Here is a 21,548-nt window from a genome sequence, read left to right on the forward strand (position 1 = left end):
AAAAATGATTTTTCACGCGCTGCAAATCCTCAGATTTATCCCACACGGACGCGCTTTCTTCTTCCTCCCCAACCAATCAACCCCCCACCCTGCGCGCGCTTTTCTTCTGAGTCTCCTCCGGCGCTCCAACTTAACAGGGTCCGCGCTCAATATGCAAATGTGCGCCTTTGGCCGGCGCCGCCCCTTATCGCGGGAGGGAGGGCTGGGCTGGCCGCATCTCCCTGCCTCTCTCTCCAGATTCCTCCCCCCACCCCCACCCCCCCATAAAGAAGGCAGGTCCTATAGGGAGGAGGCTGGTGCCCGCCTCTGCCCCTCCTTCCGCTGCCTCTTTTATTGACGCCTCTCCAAAGTTCTTGTCTTGCCCCCTTTATAGCGAAAGCAGACCGGGAGAGTGATGAAAATGTTTTATTGCTTTGGAGGGGCTGCGTCTTGATCTGTCAGACCGGAGGAAGAGAGATTGAGAAGCGAGGAGAAGCGACGAGAGCAAGACGCACCGAAATCCCAGCAGATTCAAGAAGGGAGAGAGAAAAAAGGTGGTCGCGATTTTTATTTTTAAAAGGATGAGGCGGCCGAGGAGTAAAAGCTAGACCCAGTCCAGCGATGCTCGGGGAGCGGCAAGGAAAGAAGAGCGCAACCGGACCTTCTCCTGGCGTTTAGACGGCCAGAGGAGCGAAGCGAAGCTGCAAGATCCGTCCATGTCCCGGGAACAGGGAGCTCTTCTCCGCAGGCAGCCGCGCTCGGAGCCCCAGGCCGGGCGGGAGGAGAGCGCCAGCAGGAGATCCCTTTCGGACTCGGAGGCAGGAGCATGCCGAGGCCAAGAGGACCGGCTCCCAGGATCCACTGAAGTTCTGCTCCTCCTCGTCCTCCAGCCGCCCAGAGGCGAAGGCCGGGAGTCCCCGCCGTCAAGCTCGCCCGCCGGCCTGCAAGCGCCGGGAACCACAGCCTTTGCCTCGGCCGGAACTGCAGCCGCGTCTTGATCTACTCCTTGCAAGTGAATGTGCATTTCTTCCTTCCTCCCCGCCCGCCTCCTTCTCTCCCACCCCCGCTCCAGGACGGTGATTTTTGTTTTGTTTTGTGGCGGCAAAAGACTTGACGGTTCTTCTTCTCCACCCCGCCCCCACCAACCCCCATTTTTTTATTTTTTGAAAGCTCAGTTCGGCGCAATTATCCACCCCCTCCCCGACGAAGCAGCGAAAGAAGGACTTTAAATACCGAAGGACTTTTACCTTTCCCAGCAGGGCGTCGTAGCATTCCTGAACTCCCCCCTAAAAAAAACTTCTGCAGTCTCCCCGCTCCCCAAAGCAAGACAATCTCTCTCTCTCTCTCTGCTCACCCGCCCCACCCCCGCTCCTAGAAGGGGGCCGCTTACAAACACCCACTCTCTTAAGAGAGGACACCAGTCATTAGATACCCTTAGATCAGGATAGGACCTCCCCCCCCCCAGTTAGTGCTACTGTTCGCAGTAGCCTAAGATTTTGTGCTCTCCAATCCTTCCTCTTGTTTTATCAGCAGAATCTTCTTTAGCTGGGGTTTAGTTTCATTTTTTTCAGAACAGTGGCCCCCAAGACTGCTCTCCGCCAGTGGCTGCACCACAGGGCACCCCGAATCTCCCCTCTTTCGGAAGAAACAAGGCTGGAATCTCTGTCTCAGCTCCTGAACGACCCCGAGATCTAAACCTTGGGCTCCCACAGACCGCCCACTCTCCGCTCTGAGACCCCAGGTTCTGGGGACTTCCCAGTGTATTTATCGAGCGTATTCCCAGCTCACCCAACCTTTCCAGATCAGGGAACCCCTTTTCAAAGCGCCCACAGACCAGGGACCTCTCTCTCCACCCTTAGTAGCAGGAAGACTCATTCTGCTTTCGCAGAACTAGGACTGCTCCCCGCGCCCCGCGCCGCCTTCTGCCTTTTCTGAAAACCCTGGAAGGCGGCCTGAACCCCCAAATCGGGACGCTGCTCAGACCCAGAGCAGGGAACACCCCCAGTCCAGACAGCCTCCCTTCCTTGTACCCGAATCTCAAGCAACAAATTGCCCCTGCACCCCAACACCAGGGCGTCCTCGCTTCCACAGTACCCCTAGAATCAGGCCTTCTTCCTTCTCCCCTCCCCTCCCAACAGCGGAGCATCCCCCTCCCTTCCCGCAGTTTTAGGGGGGCTGGCCAGTCCCACCCCCTTCTCCCTAGTTCCCTCCTCCGCCCCCAGTAGGAGGAACCCCCTGTCCTTTACCCACCTCTGCCGTTCGAATCCCAGACGTCCGGCCTTCCGAGAGCGCAGGGGGTCGTCTCGGTGCAGCCCCTGGGAGGCCGCCCGGCCCGGGGATGCTGGCGGTGGGGCAAATGGATGGCACCCCCCGGCAGAGCGCCTTCCTGCTCAGCAGCCCCCCCTTGGCCGCCTTGCACAGCATGGCCGAGATGAAGACCCCTCTGTACCCCGCCGCGGCCTACCCGCTGCCACCCCCCACAGCAGGCTCGGCTGTTCCCAGTGCACCCTCGTCCTTGTCCTGTTCCTCCTCTTCCTCCTCGTCGTCTTCCTCGGCCTCGGCCTCTCCCTCGCCGCCGCTGGGCTCCCCGACGCCGGCCGGCCTCAAGCCCCACAGCACGGGGGCCCTGTCGGCGCTGGGTTCCCCCCCGCAGCAGCTCTCCGCCGCCACCCCGCACGGCATCAACGACATCCTCAGCCGGCCGTCCATGCCCGCCCTCGCCGTCTCCTCGGCCGCTGCCTGCTCCTCCTCGGTGGCCTCCTCGACGTCCGCCTCGCCGGCCGCTGGCCTCCTGGCGGGGCTGCCTCGCTTCAGCAGCCTCAGCCCCCCGCCGCCCCCGCCGGGCCTCTACTTCAGCCCCAGCGCCGCCGCCGCCGTGGCCGCCGTGGGGCGCTATCCCAAGCCCCTGGCCGAGCTGCCCGGCAGGACCCCCATCTTTTGGCCAGGGGTGATGCAGAGCCCGCCTTGGAGGGACGCGAGACTCGCCTGCACGCCGCGTAAGTAGCTCCGAGGGGTTCAAGGGGCTTTCCTACCCACGGAGACCCTCTTTCCCCAACGCCAGAACCGTTTCACAAAACTGCGCGCAGTGCGCACCCCGAGCTAGCCGTCTCCGCCAGCTGCAGCCCTTACCACTAGGCACTGTGGCCTCCCGGGCACGGGGATACTAAGTCTCCATGTGGCTCCTTGGACAGCGCAGCCCTCGCAACCCCGACCCCCAGGCACGGGCCCCTCGTATGGGATGGGGACAAAGTCACAGAGAGAGTGTCGCTCCATCAAAATCTCCAGGGTTACCCACAGTGGCTGTTACGCGCAAAATATGCCCATTGAAGGACTCCGTTGACCTCTAGGGCCCCATTTCGCCGCCCATCAATTTCCTCTAGCCCTTCCCAGATGTCTCCATTGGGTACCGAGACCCTCAGTCATTTGGCCTTCAACTCAGTCATCTCCAAAGGTCCTCTTCCTTGGGCAACGGGCTGTTGTGCTCTGGCCACCAGTCTTTGCGCCTGGAATTGGAGAGCTGGGCTGGATAAGCAGCGACGGGGTAGTTTAACCCGGGAGAATATGATGCTTTGCCTCTCTACTTCCCATCTGCTCCCACACACTCATCCATGCAGTGTTTGAGACCCATGCTTCCTTGACACGGCCTTGTCCCTAAACTACAAAACTCCACGCACTTGTTTACAAGGTCCCGGGGACAGTTCAGGTAAGGGGCACGATGCGCGCACTGCTGCCGCTCTCATCCCTGGCCTGTTCTCTGCGGGGTTACAGGAGTTTGAGACACAGTTGCTCTACATAGTTGCTACCGGGACAAACAGGTTTTAAGTAGCAAATAAACGCCCTCTAGTCCATTTCCACTCCAGCAGTACTTTAGAGGTAAACTTCGGTTTTTCCAGGCAATCCGCTTAACTGATACCGGAACCTCGGAGCCACAAGAGTAACTCTTCTGCACTTTTGAGGGTCGGCTTTTTAAAACTGCAGGGTGGGTGTTTTTTTGTTTTGTTTTTGTTTTTGCACCAAGTAAACATGCACGCACAGTGCTGTGCTGCAATAGAGAGAGGCTTTGGGCGCTCCTGCCCCCCCCCGGCTGCAGAAATAGTAGCTGTTCAAGGGAGCTTCGCCCGCCGCGGCGATTTTTGTCTACTTTTGCAGTAGTAATTGACTAGCCGCGTTGCTTCTCTGTTTACCCCCAGCGGTTCTGAGGATGAATCCGTCCCGCCTCTGCTGACGCGCTGGACATTTTTGCTTCTTGCAAAATAAATCAACAATTTGGTTTATTTTTTTAAAAAAAGATACATTTGCCACAAACACGATCATTTCCCCTTTCCGCACTTTAAAATCCAGCCTAGAGGCTTGTTTTCCCTGCGCGCCCCAATCCTACTCGGAAGTAACTCCCAGAGTGTTTAGCGGGTCTTACTCCCAAGTTAGGCACATAGGATCTCAGCAACAGGGTTAAAGGCGACCTGTCACCCCATTCCCCCCTAAATCTAGACTGCAAGGAAGGAAGAAAAGCATGGAAAGTTTTAGTTATTCGTTTTGGCCCTTTCTCAGAGGAAATGCGAGTGGCGGTGTGGCGAATTAAGCCCCCTTGTTTCTTAAACAAACGACTTGAGCTGCAGTTGTATGCAGAGCTACTGGGGAGTAAATCTTATTCGAATCACTTGGGTTTACTCTTGAGTAAACAAGGTTAACTCAGCTGTGTAAGACTGCTACTTGCTTGTTTGTGTTTTCCCTTTCTTTCATTGCTTTGAGGAGCTTGCGCTATTGAAAATAGGCGGCTTGATTTTTAAAAAATAAAATTCTCTGATTTTTGGGAGGAATCTTTGATACAGGAGCGAACCTTCTGGTTTCGCAAGCAAGGGCAAAATCTTTTAACTAAACGCTTATTGTTCTGTGGAGTACTTCAGATGCCCTATCCTCCTGATCTTTTAAAGTTAATCGTTTTGAGTTAACATTTAATTTCCTTGGAGGACTTTCGAAAACTAAATATCAGTCTTGGACGTTGTTTTCAGAAAGGTGAACAACGATGAATTGCGTCTCCCTCTGTGAATGTCTGCATAACTTTCTCCGAAGGCGATGCAATGCCTAAACCATTTCGAATTTGCACCTGTTTGTAAAATCCAGGATGCCCCAAACCGTCGCAGTTTCTTCAAAGAGGGCAGTTTTTCATTGCGAAAATTCCCCTAAGCAGGATTTTAAATACATATGTGCCGCACCACTCAGAGGGACTGTCAAGCGCACAGCGTATACATTTATGTCCACTGCTTTTAAAATAACAAATAATAATAAATATCTCCATATATACCTTCCTTCCTCCCCTCCCCTCCTGCGGACCCTTTCCTCTAGATCAAGGCTCGATTTTGCTGGATAAAGACGGCAAAAGGAAGCACACAAGACCGACGTTTTCCGGCCAGCAGATTTTCGCTTTGGAAAAGACTTTTGAGCAAACGAAATACTTAGCCGGGCCGGAACGGGCGAGGCTCGCCTATTCGCTGGGGATGACCGAAAGCCAAGTCAAGGTGAGAGTAGCAGGTCAGATAAAAGCCGGTCTCTGCGCCCCCCCCCCCCGCTCCTCCCTACTCCCTCCCGGTCTCTCCCCCCCCCCCGCCCGCCCCAGCCACTGCTCATTCTGGGCGGGAGAGTGTTAGAACGCGGCCGATAAGAGGGAGATATGGATGAACAAAAGGGATCGGGCGCGTGCCCTCCATATCGCTTTCATCTTGCAATGGACAGAGGGACCGCTCGCGTGCCTTTCGTTACCGCATTGTTGCTGCCGCACGGATTTTGAAAGACAGGGGGAAATATAAATAATCTAAATATAAATTCTAAGCTGTTTTCCCTAATTTGTAGCTTTAGATAATTATACATAAGAGTAAGGTACAGCTTTTTCGTTAATGATTTATTATTATTATTATTATTATTATTATTATTATTAAATATACTGGCTAATTATAATAGCCATGTTGAGTTTACAAACTGACCCACAACTAAATTTTTTACCTATTTGTTTGCAGTTAGTGCTATTTCATACCCCCACAAAAATGAAGGAAATAGAAGACTAAATGTTCTTATATTTCCAATGATCCTCTCCCTCCTCAGCTTGTGAACATTCTCGCCCATCTCTTACTTCGGAAATAAGTTGTAATAAAATGGAGGAACTTCTGCCCTTCCGAAAAATAAAATAAAATAAAAGTTGTTCTGGATCGTGTTATGATTTGGGAGAAAAGGCCAACTAAATATTTTTATGGAGATATATTTATGACTTGGGGCGAAGTGGGGTTAATATCCTACCCTCAAGGGGAGAATTTCTTTTTTTTTAAGGACCACGATCCCAAGCGCCGTTGAGAACTATTGAAAAGAGTATAGGCGTCCCGCTCTTGAATGCATTTACTCGTGAGTAAATGCCACCGTGGATAAACGGTCGGGTCTGCAAGGGAGCTGAAAGGAGACTTCTTTAGAAAAAGGGATTTCGATAGAGTGACCTCCCACCGGAAGGTGACTATTTAAGTGAGGAGGTCATTAAGAGGAACAATTTCTGGGCACTAAGTTTCGCCCAAGTCTAATGAATCTCACGTCACTCGCGGTGGGAGTCCACGGGGCTGCTCCGGTGTGTGGATTGCAGCAGCTAATTTAGTACTGCTTTCAATACAGCATTAATGACTGCAGTCATATAAAGCGATCACTTTGGATTCGGAGCTCCGTCCAGGGGCATTAAATCAAAGGGTAGTTTTGCCACTGACATCACTTGGACGGTGGTGGTTTTTGCACCTAACACGTATTTATTAGACAGGGGTAGCCGTGTGAAGTCTTTTCCAGGAGAAACAACCAAAGAGTATTGGGACGCCTTGGGCTTTATTATAGGATATGCTTTCCTGGACCAAAGTCCACTTCAATCAGATGCATAGATGGACTCCAGAAACCCCAAACTGATGCCATAATAAATGGGTTATTCTATATTATTAGATTAATTAGGTCCGTGGGCCAGAAGTCCCTCCCCCCCAACGGTCTATTTGGAGCCACAAAACTATATTAAAGTACCAGCAACATCTAGTATTCAGCTGTAAGGCAACAGATTTAAATGCTGAGTGATTGGGTTGTGGTTCTTATAGAAAAAAAGTGATCCTGAGACAGCATTCAAAAGCCTGTATTTTATACATAATTATGCATTTATACGTAGCATTCTATGTAGCTGCATAAAAGGAACAGGAAAATGAAATGAGTGCTCCAGTAAAATGACAACCCTGTATTTTCGGATGAACCCTCATAGGGATTTATTTCCTAGTAAACATTTATAGGATTTTACTGGAGGACTATTAAAGCTACAATCCTATAGTCCGTTGAACTGGGTGGGGCTTACTTCTGAGTAGACACGTGTAGGGCCGCACTGTAATGGTTGCAAAGTTTGCTTGCCTGTGGCTTCTTTCCCTGATTTGGATTTTTAGAATTATTTTTAGCACGTGTCTGGAACCCCAGAGCCCTTCGTTTGAGCCATAGAGATCCATTCCTTTGAATTAGCAGAATTAGCAGGCATAAAAAGTAGATTGAGAGCCCACGAAGGCTTCCCTCCACCGCTCCCTTGATTGTGGTTATATCAAGGGAAAACGAAGAGATGCCTTGTCGCAGATGGGGGCCGTAATGCGAGTACAGTGTATCTGTAGGGTTCCACTACCCCTCAACTCTTGCCACCCCTTTTTCCAAAGGGAAAATTCTCCAGACAACGTTTGGAACAAATGTAGTTTAACAGACTGGGGTGCGCGCGCGTGTGTTTGTGTTCAAAGTGTGTGTGTGTGTGTGTGTGTGTGTGTGTTCCTTTATAGATTGTCTCTTCTTCCTGAAGTCATCTAGAGACCCTCATTTGTCACTGTAAATATATGGGAAAGAACGTGAATAAATTACTGAAGTACTTGTATATACTTGGAGCAGAAGCCCCAGCTACTTATTGCAGTGAGTTTGGGGAGGGGGAAAAGTGTATTGTGCATCAAATGTGTATTGTGAACATGACCGTGCAGTTATGGGGAATAATAATAATAATAATAATAATAATAATAATAATAATAATTATTATTATTATTACATACAAAAATATTTTCCCTTGCCATGTATCTTTCTTAAGGCTACTTTCCTAATTTTCTGAGCAGATAGATGTATTATTAGAGCGATGTATTATTAGAGGTGATGGAATGTATTTGTTGCACACCAAAGCTCTTATGGACCCATTCTTCCCAGAGAAAAACCTGCAGGACTCATTTAAATCTCATTGATTCGAACAGAAGTTGAGCAGCACTAACTTTTTGTGTTTATAATCTCCTGGACTAGATAAAAGTGTCCCACTGATTTCAGGGAGACGTGGATCCCAATCCTATACACATCTAATCCGAAGGAGATAATATTAGGTCTAATGAGGCTTGCTCCCAAGTAAGGCTATCATCTTATGCATTTTCACCTGGAAACAGGTTCCATTGCAATCAGCTGGGCTTACTTCTGAGTTCATGTACACAACATATGTGCATAGGATTGTAAGCTTTACTCCCAAGTAACCCTTCACAACATAGTGTGAGCAATTCTTTCTGGACTGGAAACGGAGGCAGCCTCATTGAGTTCAATCCACAGAAGTTCCCTTAAGACATGGTGATTTGTACAAATGTAGTTAGATCTAAAAGAACAACAGTCCTGCCTTTTTTGGGGGGGGGGAGTGTAAAGATATTAATAGTGGAGCGGGGGTGGCAGGGGGAGTTGCAATGGTTACTTTTAGCACAGTCTACTTGAGTACCCTTCTTTCAAACCACCCGGTGCCAGGGATTTATAGACCTAAGAAGGAGGAGAGCTTTCCCTTTGAATTACCCTTAAGAAAAGCAATAACAAATGAGGATGCGCATATTTTGGTGTGACAGATTGGGGAGAGGGGAGTGCAGTGCAGCTTGGTATATTTTTATTTTAGTCTGGAGGGGAGGGAAAGCAAATAAGCAAAAAGATAGAGAGACAGTAGTAAAACAAATAAGGGAGAAGAAAGAAGAAGTGGTGTGTGGATGTAAAGACTTTAGCAGAAAATAAAAAGTGCAAAAATGAGAGACAGTCCACATATTATTATGCAAAAGCTTGTTTTAGTGCACAGATCAACATTTGCTTGTTTATGACAATCCTGCCCGCAGCTGTGCTGCTTAACTCCCGCTGTCTTCAACAGGAGTTAAGCATCATTTGTGCAGGGAGTCAGCCCAGCTCTGGGTGCTCCTTTGGACAAAATGTCAAAGAGTGAAACAAAGGTATAGGGAACAGAAATTTTAATTAAGATGTTAGTGCATCAGGGTGGGGAAAAGCTCCTTAGCTCCAGACATAAACATGCTATTTCTGGGCACCATCCAGCCACGGTTAAATACTTTTGCATGCCATTGATTTGAATAGAAGAGAGTCAAGCAAATCCTCACCTCTGCTATACAAATCAATGACATTTAAAGGTACGCAGAATGTCAGCTAGATTATGTTAATGGTTGTTGTCACAATTTACATACAGCACAACCAATGCCCAGGACACTTTACGGGACAAGTAGGCCAAAGAAAAATTGCAGTGTGGTTCTCTGCCCCGAGAAGCCTACAGTTTAAATTTTGCCAGGAGGGTGGTGTGGGGTGAAAGGAATGGAAGGAATGGGAGAGGCAAAATAAGGAAAGAATGTAGCGTGACTTACTGTTTACTCAGAAGTAAATCATAGTCATAGTAGTAATGCGTAGGACTGCAGGATTGCAGAAGGGTACAAAAACTAGGAGGTTAATCTGGCCACCCTAACATAACCACAATGAAAGCACTGAGAAATACTTATATTAAGCACTCACACCGTTTTATGCAATAAATCACTCCAACACATCAACATGACTTCTGCTATAACGGCATTGGCGATCACATTATGCTAATATTTGCCTTCCTAATAATAACTCTATCTTGCGAAAGCTTCTTGGTCTTTGAAGAAGCAATTGTTCTTATGCAGAACAGCAACAATAAATGAATATGTCTGTCCTGATTGCTAAGTGAGTAAGTAGGCGAATGTTATAATTTCCATGGCAGCAATTACAATAGCTTTGTGGTGGTCACAATAATCATGGAACGGATAGCAATTATTGATATAATTGTTAACACTGATGGGAATCATATGCTGATAGTTTTAAAAGCTGGCAGTGAAAGCAACTGCTGCAGCTATCAAAATTACTATTATTCATTTGTGTTTTTAATAGGGGATTTATTTGCAGCAGTATGAACACCAATAATTAAAGAATGCTAAAATACCAGTGCACAATGTGATATGGATATGAAAAGTCAATTTGGAATATTAGTCCAAAATATCACTCTTGGCAGCGATAAAATTGGGATGCCCGGTGGCATCCTGACCTCATTTACTTGGGAAGTTCCATTGATTCCAACGGGACTCCCAGGACTACCCAGAGTTAGTAGCTTTGAATGGGGACCCACACACATATCAGAAGACATCCAGTGAATTCACACTGTGATGCACATGAGGATAGCCATGCAGAGGCACATCTGCTCTGTATTGCTCATGCATGCCTAAGAATCCTTCTGCAAACGGATCTGCCTTGTTGGATGGAGGAAGTGCATTTAGACTGCAGGATTGCTGCTCTAACGATACTAGCCATGCAATCATGACACTGGGTGAGACCTAACAGCGGTTGCTTGGTAGTGTTAGTTCACAGTGCCACTTACAACTGGCAGGAGAAGGGGCACAGTCCTGTCTACTGGCAAACTCCCTTGGGCAAACCTCGCTGAAATGAATGGGAGGCAGTAGTGCAATTGGGAAGGTAATGCTAGACTCTGGACTGAATTGTCTTATTGGGCGGGGAGTGGATGGGCTCCTGAGAATCTAAGGTTTAGATGATGACGTGTGTTTTTCCATTTATTTTAAAAATGTGATAATTCAGACCATCTGCATGTTTGACTTTCTGGCTCCATCTCCTAAGTTGGGCTCTGGGCTTGTTACCGTATTTGTATCCTTATCTACTGCAGTAAGTTTGCAGATGATCTTAAAATAACAGATAAGTTAATAGGAAGTTCATGAACATGACCAAGAACTGCTTGGGTGTTTTGTTTTGTTTTTTAAAAAATGCTTAATAATAATAATAATAATAATAATAATAATAATAATAATAATAATTTATTTATACCCTACCCATCTGGCTGAGTTTCCCCAGCCACTCTGGGCACTTCCAATCGAGTGTTAAAAACAATACAGCATTAAATATTAAAAACTTCCCTAAACAAGGCTGCCTTCAGATGTCTTCTAAATGTCAAGTAGTTGTTTATCTCTTTGACATCTGGTAGGAGGGTGTTCCACAGGGCGGGCGCCACTACCAAAGGCCCTCTGTTTGGTTCCCTGTAACCTCACTTCTCACAATGAGGGAACCACCAGAAGGCCCTCGGCGCTGGATCTCAGTGTCCGAGCTGAACGATGGAGGTGGAGACGCTCCTTCAGGTATACTGGACCGAGGCCATTTAGGGCTTTAAAGGTCAGCACCAACACTTTGAATTGTGCTCGGAAACGTACTGGGAGCCAATGCAGATCTCTCAGGGATCTCTCAACAAATTATTGTCATAAGGGTAATGTAGCCAATTCATAGTTGGTCATCAAGTTTTAGAGTTCTGGAAGTTCTCCAGTTCTGGAAACTGCACATCATTCACAAGTGTCCCATTTCGGCTGCCTAAATTCATTGCCAAGTATTCACCACTAGAGGCATCATAGTCAACTTACTACAACATGTTGTATGTCCAACCTGCATGACTGCCCCTCAAGCCCTGCCCAGATGCCACCTCCAATGGAAGATGCCATTCACTGCCCTCCCATTCATTTTTACAGGGTCTTCCAGAGAAGCAGGTGTGAGTGGATCATGTCCAAATCATCTGGAAGTGAGAGCTAAATGTAGCATCTCCAGCAAAGAGATATATTAAGACCTGACTCAATCGCTTTAAAGAATGCTTGCAAATGTTGTAGCCGGTAACAACTTAGAAGAGCAGTTTCCTTCAAATGTGTGTTTGTGTGTGAAAGGATGGAGAAGGCCTCCCCTAGTATCACACATGCTACACACGGTTTCTGTAATATTTGTTTTGACAATCATTTTTTAAAAATCTCCTTTCTTTTAAACCGACCAAGGGAATTTAACAGACTTGAAAAAAGAGACTTTATTTGTACTATTGTTACCCAAGAAGAATATTTAATAAAAAATATATTCAGAACAAAAACATAGACAAATGAATTTAATCAAGTGCACCATAAGCAATTGAAATTGGCGGTCTTTATATGATCAATAGGCAAAATGGTGCTAACTTTTCATCATACCTTTATGATGAAAGATTGCACAATTAAACAACAGCAAAAGCAACTTTGGGTTACCACATAAGAAGGTGCCTTATAACAAGTCAGGCCACTGGGCTTTATAACTCAGGGCTGTCTACAATGAGTAGAACATCTCTCCAGTGTTTCAGGCATCAAGTATTTCCCAGTCCTCCCTGAAGACACTGGGCATTGAACATGGGACCTTGTATATGTAGAACATGGCCTCTACAACTCCCCAGTTTAAGTTGATTTGTTCAAAGGGGCAGGGTCATCCCTAGTGGTTGACTAGGTTGGCACCCACCAGGGCACAGGCCCAGGGGGTGCAAAAATGCTGCCCCTCCACTTTGATTCAGAGTGGTTAGGAACCTGCCCACCCACCCACCTGCTGCCTGGAATATTCCTCTGTTGTTCTGAGTTGGCAAGGCATACAGGCTTCTCTGAGCACCTTGGCAGAGGCACTCAAGAGATGGGGTAGGGGTCACTGATACAGCCAAGGGCACAAGGCAGCCTAGGTAAAGGTAAAGGTACCCCTGCCCGTACGGGCCAGTCGTGTCCGACCCTAGGGTTGTGCGCTGATCTCACTGGCCGGGAGCCAGTGCTGTCCGGAGACACTTCCGGGTCACGTGGCCAGCGTGACAAAGCTACTCTGGTGAGCCAGCACCAGTGTAGCACACGAAAACGCCATTTACCTTCCCACTATAAAGCGGTACCTATTTATCTACTTGCACTTAGAGGTGCTTTCGAACTGCTAGGTGGGCAGGAGCTGGGACCGAAAGACGGGAGCTCACCCCGCCGCAGGGATTCGAACCGCCGACCATACAATCGGCAAGTCCTAGGCACTGAGGTTTTACCCATAGCGCCACCCGCGTCCCAAGGCAGCCTCGGTATGCCTCTGCAAAAGGGAGATTCCCCCCCCCCCTGAAGTCCTTCTGCACAAATTCCATGGTGCATGGGAATGAATGAGAACTAGGCAAGGGCTCTGCTCTTCACAGCTCCCATTCATTTCAGCAAGGCTCACACAGGAGAACTTCTAGTGCATGGGTAGGCAACCTAAGGCCCGGGGGCCGGATCCGGCCTAATCGTCTTCTAAATCTGGGCCATGAACGGTCTGGGAATCAGCGTGTTTTTACATGAGTAGAATGTGTGCTTTTATTTAAAATGCACCTCTGGGTTATTTGTGGGGCCTGCCTGGTGTTTTTACATGAGTAGAATGTGTGCTTTTATTTAAAATGCATCTCTGGGTTATTTGTGGGGCATAGGAATCCATTCATTTCCCCCCAAAAAATATAGTCCGCCCCCCCACAAGGTCTGAGGGACAGTGGACCGGCCCCCTGCTGAAAAAGTTTGCTGACCCCTGTTCTAGTGGCTTAGACTCTTGGGCAGGGATCACTTATGACTGCAAGCAACAAACTCAAGAGTAAACCCTATCACTTTCATTAGCACTGACTTCCAAAGAAGTGGATTTATGATCCTGGTGTGGAGGGTTGCCTTGCTTTCTTTTAACTAGGTTGGTTATTGTCCCCACAGATGATGATTATTAATTTTTAACCAAATCAGCTTCAGATCTAAGCACATGGTCTTTACTGAGATACCGGTCGTTCGGAAGCTAATAGTTTGTAGAAGCAGCTGTTGCCTGTGCTATAGGGTAGCTAGTACAATGCCCTCCAGCCGTTGTGGGACTATGGAATTATTAAAACTAATACAAAATAATTTGAAGAAGGAGGTATATTTGAGGGAAGCACAGAACTATGGGCACAACCCGTTATTTAAACCCTTTTACCAGTTTGCCAGGTACAGGCAGGGTGTTCCTGTAGAATCTAGATGAAATAGAATTCTAATCTCAGTGTCCATTACATACAAAACCAGGGGAGCATACACTTCTTCACTTTGCATATAAATGTTGGTACTTAATTTCCTTTAATCAGGAGACGTATGCTGGGGTTTTTTGCACATGTGCTTCTTTAGTTCAATGGGGATACTCGTATGCACTGGTGGTTTTTAGCATGGAATCTTAAATTATTTGGATTAATTAACAAGGTCGCAGGTGGCAAACGACTGAAAGCAATATTATCACGATCGTCTGAAGGCAATATGGTCTTGCTGCAGCTAAGGAGCTGGAGGGAGCCCTGTGTAAGCCGTCTTGAACTTCCATTGGGAGAAAGGCAGGGTGGCCAACATTAGGGCAGGACTTCGGGGCAGAAGTTCAGGGTGCCACTCGGGATGAGTACGTCTACACAATTGACTTGCCAGATTTCGAAGTAATGCAGACTGGACAGCTCAGTCGGTAGAGTTTGAGACTTAATCTCAGGGTTGTGGTTTGAGCCCCACATTGGGCATTGCAGGGGGTTGGACTAGATGGCCCTCAAGGTCCCTTCCAACTCTACAATGCTATAATTCTATTTTACCATCTAAATAGGTCCCGGTGAGACCATCAAGTTCAAAGTGTCAACTTGCCTAACTGCACCAGTGATACGAACTAGTTGAATTAGCCGTTCCATAATTAGAGGCTGCAGTTTTATGCAGATGATGCTCCGTCAGGAATTTCTAAAGTGAGGTGTTGTGTGTGGTTTAGGGAGACGCCAGACAACTTTCACACTCACCCTTCCTTTCTCAAGCCTATTCGAATTAAGTTCCACTGAGTTGAATGGGGCTTGTTCCCAGGAATTTAGGTATTACCACTTTAACCTGTTGACAGGTGAGCACAGAACTCAGAGTTGCGAGTCACCCCGGATTAATGGATTAATCCGGATTAAGAGTGCATATGCCGGAGTCTTTGGTGAGGCCAGATCCCCTCCTTCCTGCCTGCTTGAGAACGTGAGAAGCAGGTTTAAATTCGCATCAGCGGATGATAGAGCCATCTAGCCGATCGCTCCGGATTCGTTAATCCGGGTCGAATGAAAAACTGCGCCTAAACGGAACTCGGGTGGCCTTGCGAGGGGGGTGAAACTGGGTCTCTTGCTTTACCTCGTTTCTCTTGCTCTCTCCGCGCCCTTGTGCAGGTTTGGTTCCAGAACCGGAGGACCAAGTGGCGGAAGAAGCACGCGGCTGAGATGGCTACGGCCAAGAAGAAGCAAGACTCCGAGACGGAGCGGCTGAAGGGCGCCTCGGAGAACGAGGAAGACGACGACGACTACAACAAGCCCCTGGACCCCAATTCGGACGACGAGAAGATCACGCAGTTGCTGAAGAAGCACAAGACCGGGGGCGCCAGCGCCAGCCTCCTCCTTCACACCTCGGAGAACGAGGGATCCTCCTAGACGGCAGAGATCCCGCCTAGATCCCGCCCGGTAGAAGGAGAGCGAGGAGCCCCGATCTCATCATCCATCCATCCCCGACGGCTGCTTCTTCCACGACCCTGCACCCCCTCCAGACAGATGTACAGATCTATTTTTCTACCCAGAGAAGAAGGAGAAGAGGTTCCCCGACGTGTTTCAGTTTTGTTTGCTGCTGCTGGTGGTGGTGGTGGGGAATGACTGTCGGCGGGCCGGCTGTGCGGCCCCCGCTTCCCTCCCTGATTCCGCAAAGGGGATCGGCGCCGCTCGACGGCCAACTTCGTTCTCCCCTCTCTGCCCCCTGCTGGCCAGACTCAGAACTACGTCCGTGGGCGACTCTGTAAATACCGTAATGGGGGGGGGGGGGAAGCGAGCGGACTTCTTTGACTGTGAATATTTAACGTGTACAATACTTTGGTTTCTTGTTCGTTTGAGTGTATGTGTGTGTGCGCGCGCGCCTAGAAAGAGTGCGTTGGCTGTTTGCATTTCCTTTACTCCTCCGTGTGGCTTTATTGGGGGAAAGCTCGCTTCTAAAAGTCCTTCTCGTAGTGAGATTTGTGGCATATGAAAGCAGGTAGGGATTTATTTTCTGAAATAGCTCATAATTGTTCTCCTGTCCCTCTCCTTCGCTGGCTGCGCAATATGTCTAATCGGTGCCAGAGTTGGGGCTCCGAAAAGGGAGACGGAAGGAAATATAACCAGTTTCGTTTCAGCGAATCGTCTTCTGTCAGTGTAAGATTAGGCAAGTTTGAGGGTCACACAGGAGTCTTCATCAGACAGAAGCAGAATTTTGTGTAATGTTGGCATTTGCACAGTTGGCTACAGCCTCAGATTTGAATTTAGTCGCTCTGCTCCCCTGCACACTTCCTTGGAAGCGAGATCCTTTGAATTCATCTAGATATTCTTCCAAGTGAATGGCTACAAATTTTCCTTTATTTCCCCTCAGTTTTAATTGAGTCCTAGAAAATGAAGCTAATGATCTCTTTTGCTGTTTGCCAAGCATAAAATGTTCCTTATGCCAGATGCCAATAAGGCTATTTAATTACTAGCATCTGATTTAATTTAAATTTAATTTTTTTGTTTGGTTTTCTTTTCTTTTCTTTTTTGGAAGCAGGCCTGGGAGAAATGAGTATTTTTAAATGGTTGACCTTACCTGTTCCCAGAAAAAAAGCGTATTAAATTTGCTGTGGAGTTATGTTCCAACTTCTTCCTGCTCAAAAAGAAATTCCCCCATTCGTTTTAGTTACTGTAATTGACTTTGAAAAAATGTGGAGTACAATATTGGTCTCCCCCTTTTGTATAATAACGAACACTGTAGACTGTCCATCCCCCCTTTTTCTTTTAAAAGCTAATGATAACATTGTATTAGCATCTTAACCTTTTATTAATTTATATGAAAACAGTTCGGTTTGTAAAGAGAACAGCAGTAACAACATCCTTTGCAAAACCAGTTCAATGCCATTGCACTTTGTTTTTTTTTTTTTTTTAAAGATAAAACAATTAAAATCAGCGACAAAACAAGACGTCTCTTGCCTGGAAGAAAGAGTGGGGGAAGGGGTGTGTGAATATAATGCGATCTCGTCTGAGATTAAATAATAAAATCGGTCGTGCAGAATCTGATCAATTATTTTTGTGGCTTTCTACACTTTGCAAAAGCAATTAAAAAAAGAAGCCAAGCATCCTTTAAAAGAGAGAACTTGATCATGAAATGCATATTGGAAGAAGTGGTTGCAATATGTAACTTCCTGGGGAAGGAAAAGTTTCGAAGTTTCCGTATTTATTCGCTGCTAGGTCGTTTGTAAACCAAAACATCGCTGGGCATTTTTCAGTTGGATGAAAGAAGGATATCGCGTAATTCCCACGTGGAGTGCGGGAAAGAGTAAATGTTGCAATGATACAGGAGAAGAGAGAAATAATTTGCTACTGTTAGATATTTCCTATACTGTATCTATTTAGAAAGATAGAATTTCCTACTGAATCTATAACACCAGCTCCTTATTTCTGATCAATACGATTTCAAAGTTTGTGCCCACTCCCGTCCCAAAACGAATTAGAGAAGGACTTACAAGAAGGATGGGAAACATATGCGGCCTGCTATATGTTTATAGAATCACAAAATTGGAAGGGATCTAAGGGTCATCTAGTCCAACCCCCTGCAATCTCAGCTAAAGCATCCACGGCAGATGGACGTCCAACCTTAGAAACCTCCACGGAAGTAGAGTCCACCACCTCTGGAGGGAGACTGTTCCACTATCAAACCAATTTAATTGTCAGAAAGTTTTTCATCAGCCTCCTAGGGGCTGGTGGGAGTTGTAGTCCCGCAACATATGGCAGGCTGCAAGTTCTCCACCTTTGGACAGGTATTACACAGCACCCACATCTAGTTAAGCGTCCAAGAACCTAAGTGTGAAGGAGCAAGATGTCCCCAAAGCCTAGCAAACACACTAACCAGAAACTAACCGGGACGGAAGCCAGAGCGCACGGAAACGCCCTTTACCTTCCCGCGGGAGCGGTACCTATTTATCTACCTGCACAGGCCTGCTTTCGAACTGCTAGGTTGGCAGGAGCTGGGGCACAGCAACGGGAACTCACCACCGTCGTGCGGATTGGAACCGCAGACCTTCCAATCAGCAAGCCCAAGAGGCTCAGTGGGTTAGACCACAGCGCCACCTGCGCCCCTGTACCTCTTGGTACCCAGCCCCAGAGTAGGAGAAGACTTCCTCGAAAGGTGGTGGGCAGTCTCCTTCGTTGGAGGGTTGGCTGGGCCATCTGTCAAGGATCATTTAGGGTTTGACTAGATGGCCCTTGTGGGTCCCTTTCAACTCTTACGATTCTCCGTGGTTACCACCTTGCCTTACCTTAGCTTAGCTTACCACCTTGCTGGAGACAAGCAGGTCTTAGTCTAGGTCAGTGCTTGGGTGAAAGAGACCTCTTTGGGTCCACGACAGAGGAAAGGAGAGTTTGTGATGTAAGCCTTTTATTACGATTTTAAATCTCAGAACCAACACGACAAATTGAGACGGGAGAGTGATGGGTTTAGCGGAAAGAGCAGATCTCCGCGTTCCCACCTGTCCCACGTGTTGTGTGGATGAGCCCCTAGCTTAAGATTCCCACAAGGGATGGTTTAGACGGAGGCAAACGACCAGAGGGATCAGGGCCGCAGGTAGCTAATTTTAAATGCTGGGGCCTCGGTGAATACTTCACTTTCTCCAAACTCTGGATCAAGTCAGCCTTGCTGGAGCGGGGTGCTGCTGCTCATTCTGCTGGTGGACCCCCGGGAGAGCTAGACTTCTTTCTGATCAATGACAGTCCGACGGGACGGGATGATATAGAGCCTTGGCTCAGTGGAAGCGCATTTGCTTTGCGCGCAGACGGTGCCAGGTTCAATTCGCGGCGTCTCGAGGTAGCAAAGCGCATTTCTCTGAAGCTTTGGAGAGAGCTGCGCTGAACACGTGCGTTTCTCTGCACCGAAACCTGGTGACGATCCTTCCGGGCAAGCCACGCGCGGGGGGCATTCCTCGCGAGTAAGGAAGATGCTTCCTTTAGATGAGAGTTGGAGCGCTGGATGCTGGCGAGCGAGGGAAGCTTGCTTGGAAGAAACGAAACGCACTCCACGCTTTCCGCTCCAGAGTCGCATTTTAAAATGCTGGAAATCGAAATCAGGGCTTTTCCCTCCTGAAAGTGGCTTCCTAGAAGAATCATAGAATTGTAGAGTTGGAAGGGACCCCGAGGGTCATCTAGTCCAACCCGCCCCCCCGCCCCCAATTCAGGGATCTCAACAGGCGGCCGCCCCCCCATCAAATTTGAAACCATACCAGACCCTGCTCAGCTCGACGCAGGTGCAGAGCGTGTCATATGATCTCAATACCAGCTATAATCATAATAAGCGAAAATGATAGTTTTTAGCAACGTTATCATCACAGCAAAGAACCACGGACTTTTAACACAAAAAGAGCAGCAACAACAAAGCAACAATGAATAATGGTCATCATCATTATGACATCAAAACATCCCAAATTTTAACCACGAGTTAGGAACCCTTGTCCTCAAATAACACTACAGGGGTAGCTTTTCTTTGAACCAGAAAAAGGAAAGTTTGAATAATGAGGGCAGACGTTTGGTTCGATCCCTCTGCATATTTCTTTGAGCGTCAATGTTCTGCCCTTCTAGGGTAAATACACCACCCAGGGTTGCTTACAACATAATTAAAAAACAAAACACATACAAACCAACACCATATAAACAGTACATAACAATGAGGAAAGTGACAGACCCGGCACTTTAAAAAGCAGCAACCATTTTTACGCCGGTGCAAGGGCAAGGAGCCTTCATTGATCAGCCATGAAATTTACCGGGTGACCCTGGGCTCAGCTAGTTGCTCAGCATAACCTGATGAGAACCACGCTCGCCTAGTTCTCTGCAGGAAAGGTGGGCTATTAATGTAACGATAAAACAACAGAATAAATAAACAATGGGGCTTACTCCTAGGTAAGCGAGTAAAAGATTGTACCCATACTTGGATGTGAGTTCCAGGAGAGCCAATTGAATTCCTAAATGCTGCACATCTCTTGTCAAGCGTTTATTCTGGTTCAAAAAGAGCCAGTTGGTTAGACCATGGTGCTGATAACGCCAAGGTTGCAGGTTCGATCCCTGTATGGACCAGCTGCATATTCCTGCATTGCAGGGGGTTGGACTAGATGATCCTCAGGGTCCCTTCCAACTCTACAGTTCTATGATTCTATGATTCTATGATTCTATGATTCTATGATTTGGAATCCTTTCTACCCCCAAATTCTGCACGGAGCCCGTCCCTTCCCACTTGACCTGGTTCTAAATTGCAGTTTTGACCAGCAATTTCTCACCTGCAGTTTCTGACCCCCTAGATTTCTGCACCAGAGAGGAGGAGTGGGAAACTAACTCTAGAGCATAGGGGGAAATAATAGGCACTGGGGATTCAACATCCAACTTTTGGCTGCTTTTGCCTTCATCTTTCCAATTCTCTGTTTTTACAGACAAAGGGGAATGTTCACATAAAGCAAATTTATTTATATGAATAAAATTTTATCCTGCCTTTTGGCCTTCTCAAGGACTTCCAAGATGAGTAACAATAACAATGAATTATAATTAACAATAAAAACAGGAAAACGAAGAACAGAGCCAGATAAGATCTAAATACACGAAATTTAAAATCTAACGTTTTCTAACTACTATTGGCGTACTTTCTGAAAAGGTCTCTCAGAACACACAGGCAATTGAGAATCTACAAGGAGCTACAGCTGAAAATCATAAATTAGCTGTGGAAGCCTATCAAAAAGCGGAGCAAGCAAGTAAAAAAGTTGATGAGATTAAAGGCGAAATCAAGCCTCTGCAAAGACAGGTAGGGGAACAACAGGCCTACCTGTCGATGGTGGAATTGAGAAACAAGGAGAATAACCTCAGGTTGAGAGCTGTCCCAGAATTGGAGGAAGGCAACTTGGAGGGATTTTTGACACTTTTATTCTCCAAATTTTGGGGAATAGAAGAGGATAAAGACTTTAAAATTGTGACTGCATTTAGACTGGGCAGATCGGTGAAGAAAGACAAGTCCAGAGATTGTTTGGTTATTCTGAAATCAAGAGAGGAAAGAGACAAGATACTAGGCCTACATTTCAAAAAATCTCTAGAGATAGAAGGTAAAAAGGCTGAAATTTACAGAGATATACCCAAATTGTTATTGGATCTTAGAGCCTCATACTTAGAACTGGCAAAGTTGTTGAGAAACAACACAATCCCTTATAGGTGGGAGTTCCCACAAGGACTATCATTTAGTTATAAAGGAAGGAAAACAAGAATCAGAACACCAGAGGACCAGCAGAAGTTTCTTCACGACAACGGGGAAGACCTCCAGAAAGGAGCAGTTGCGTCTTGGCCACCTCCACCACCAGGAACTAAACAGCCTGGAGCTGGACCATCACTGCCACCGCCGGGAACG

At 47.3% G+C, this 21,548-nt stretch overlaps 1 protein-coding gene across 1 annotated transcript; it reads left to right on the forward strand.

Moving 5' to 3' along the window:
• The first annotated feature begins 368 nt into the window (after positions 1–368).
• On the forward strand, positions 369–17,170 carry NKX6-1 (NK6 homeobox 1). The gene is made up of 3 exons (XM_081877117.1): positions 369–2,975; positions 5,323–5,495; positions 15,305–17,170. Exons 1-3 carry the CDS (start codon positions 2,318–2,320, stop codon positions 15,560–15,562), a joined length of 1,089 nt encoding a protein of 362 aa, XP_081733243.1. The 5' UTR covers positions 369–2,317; the 3' UTR covers positions 15,563–17,170.
• Positions 17,171–21,548: the final 4,378 nt, after the last annotated feature.

This window comes from Podarcis erhardii (assembly GCF_964252035.2).
Source record: "Podarcis erhardii genome assembly, chromosome: 9".
Lineage (NCBI taxonomy): Eukaryota > Metazoa > Chordata > Lepidosauria > Squamata > Lacertidae > Podarcis > Podarcis erhardii.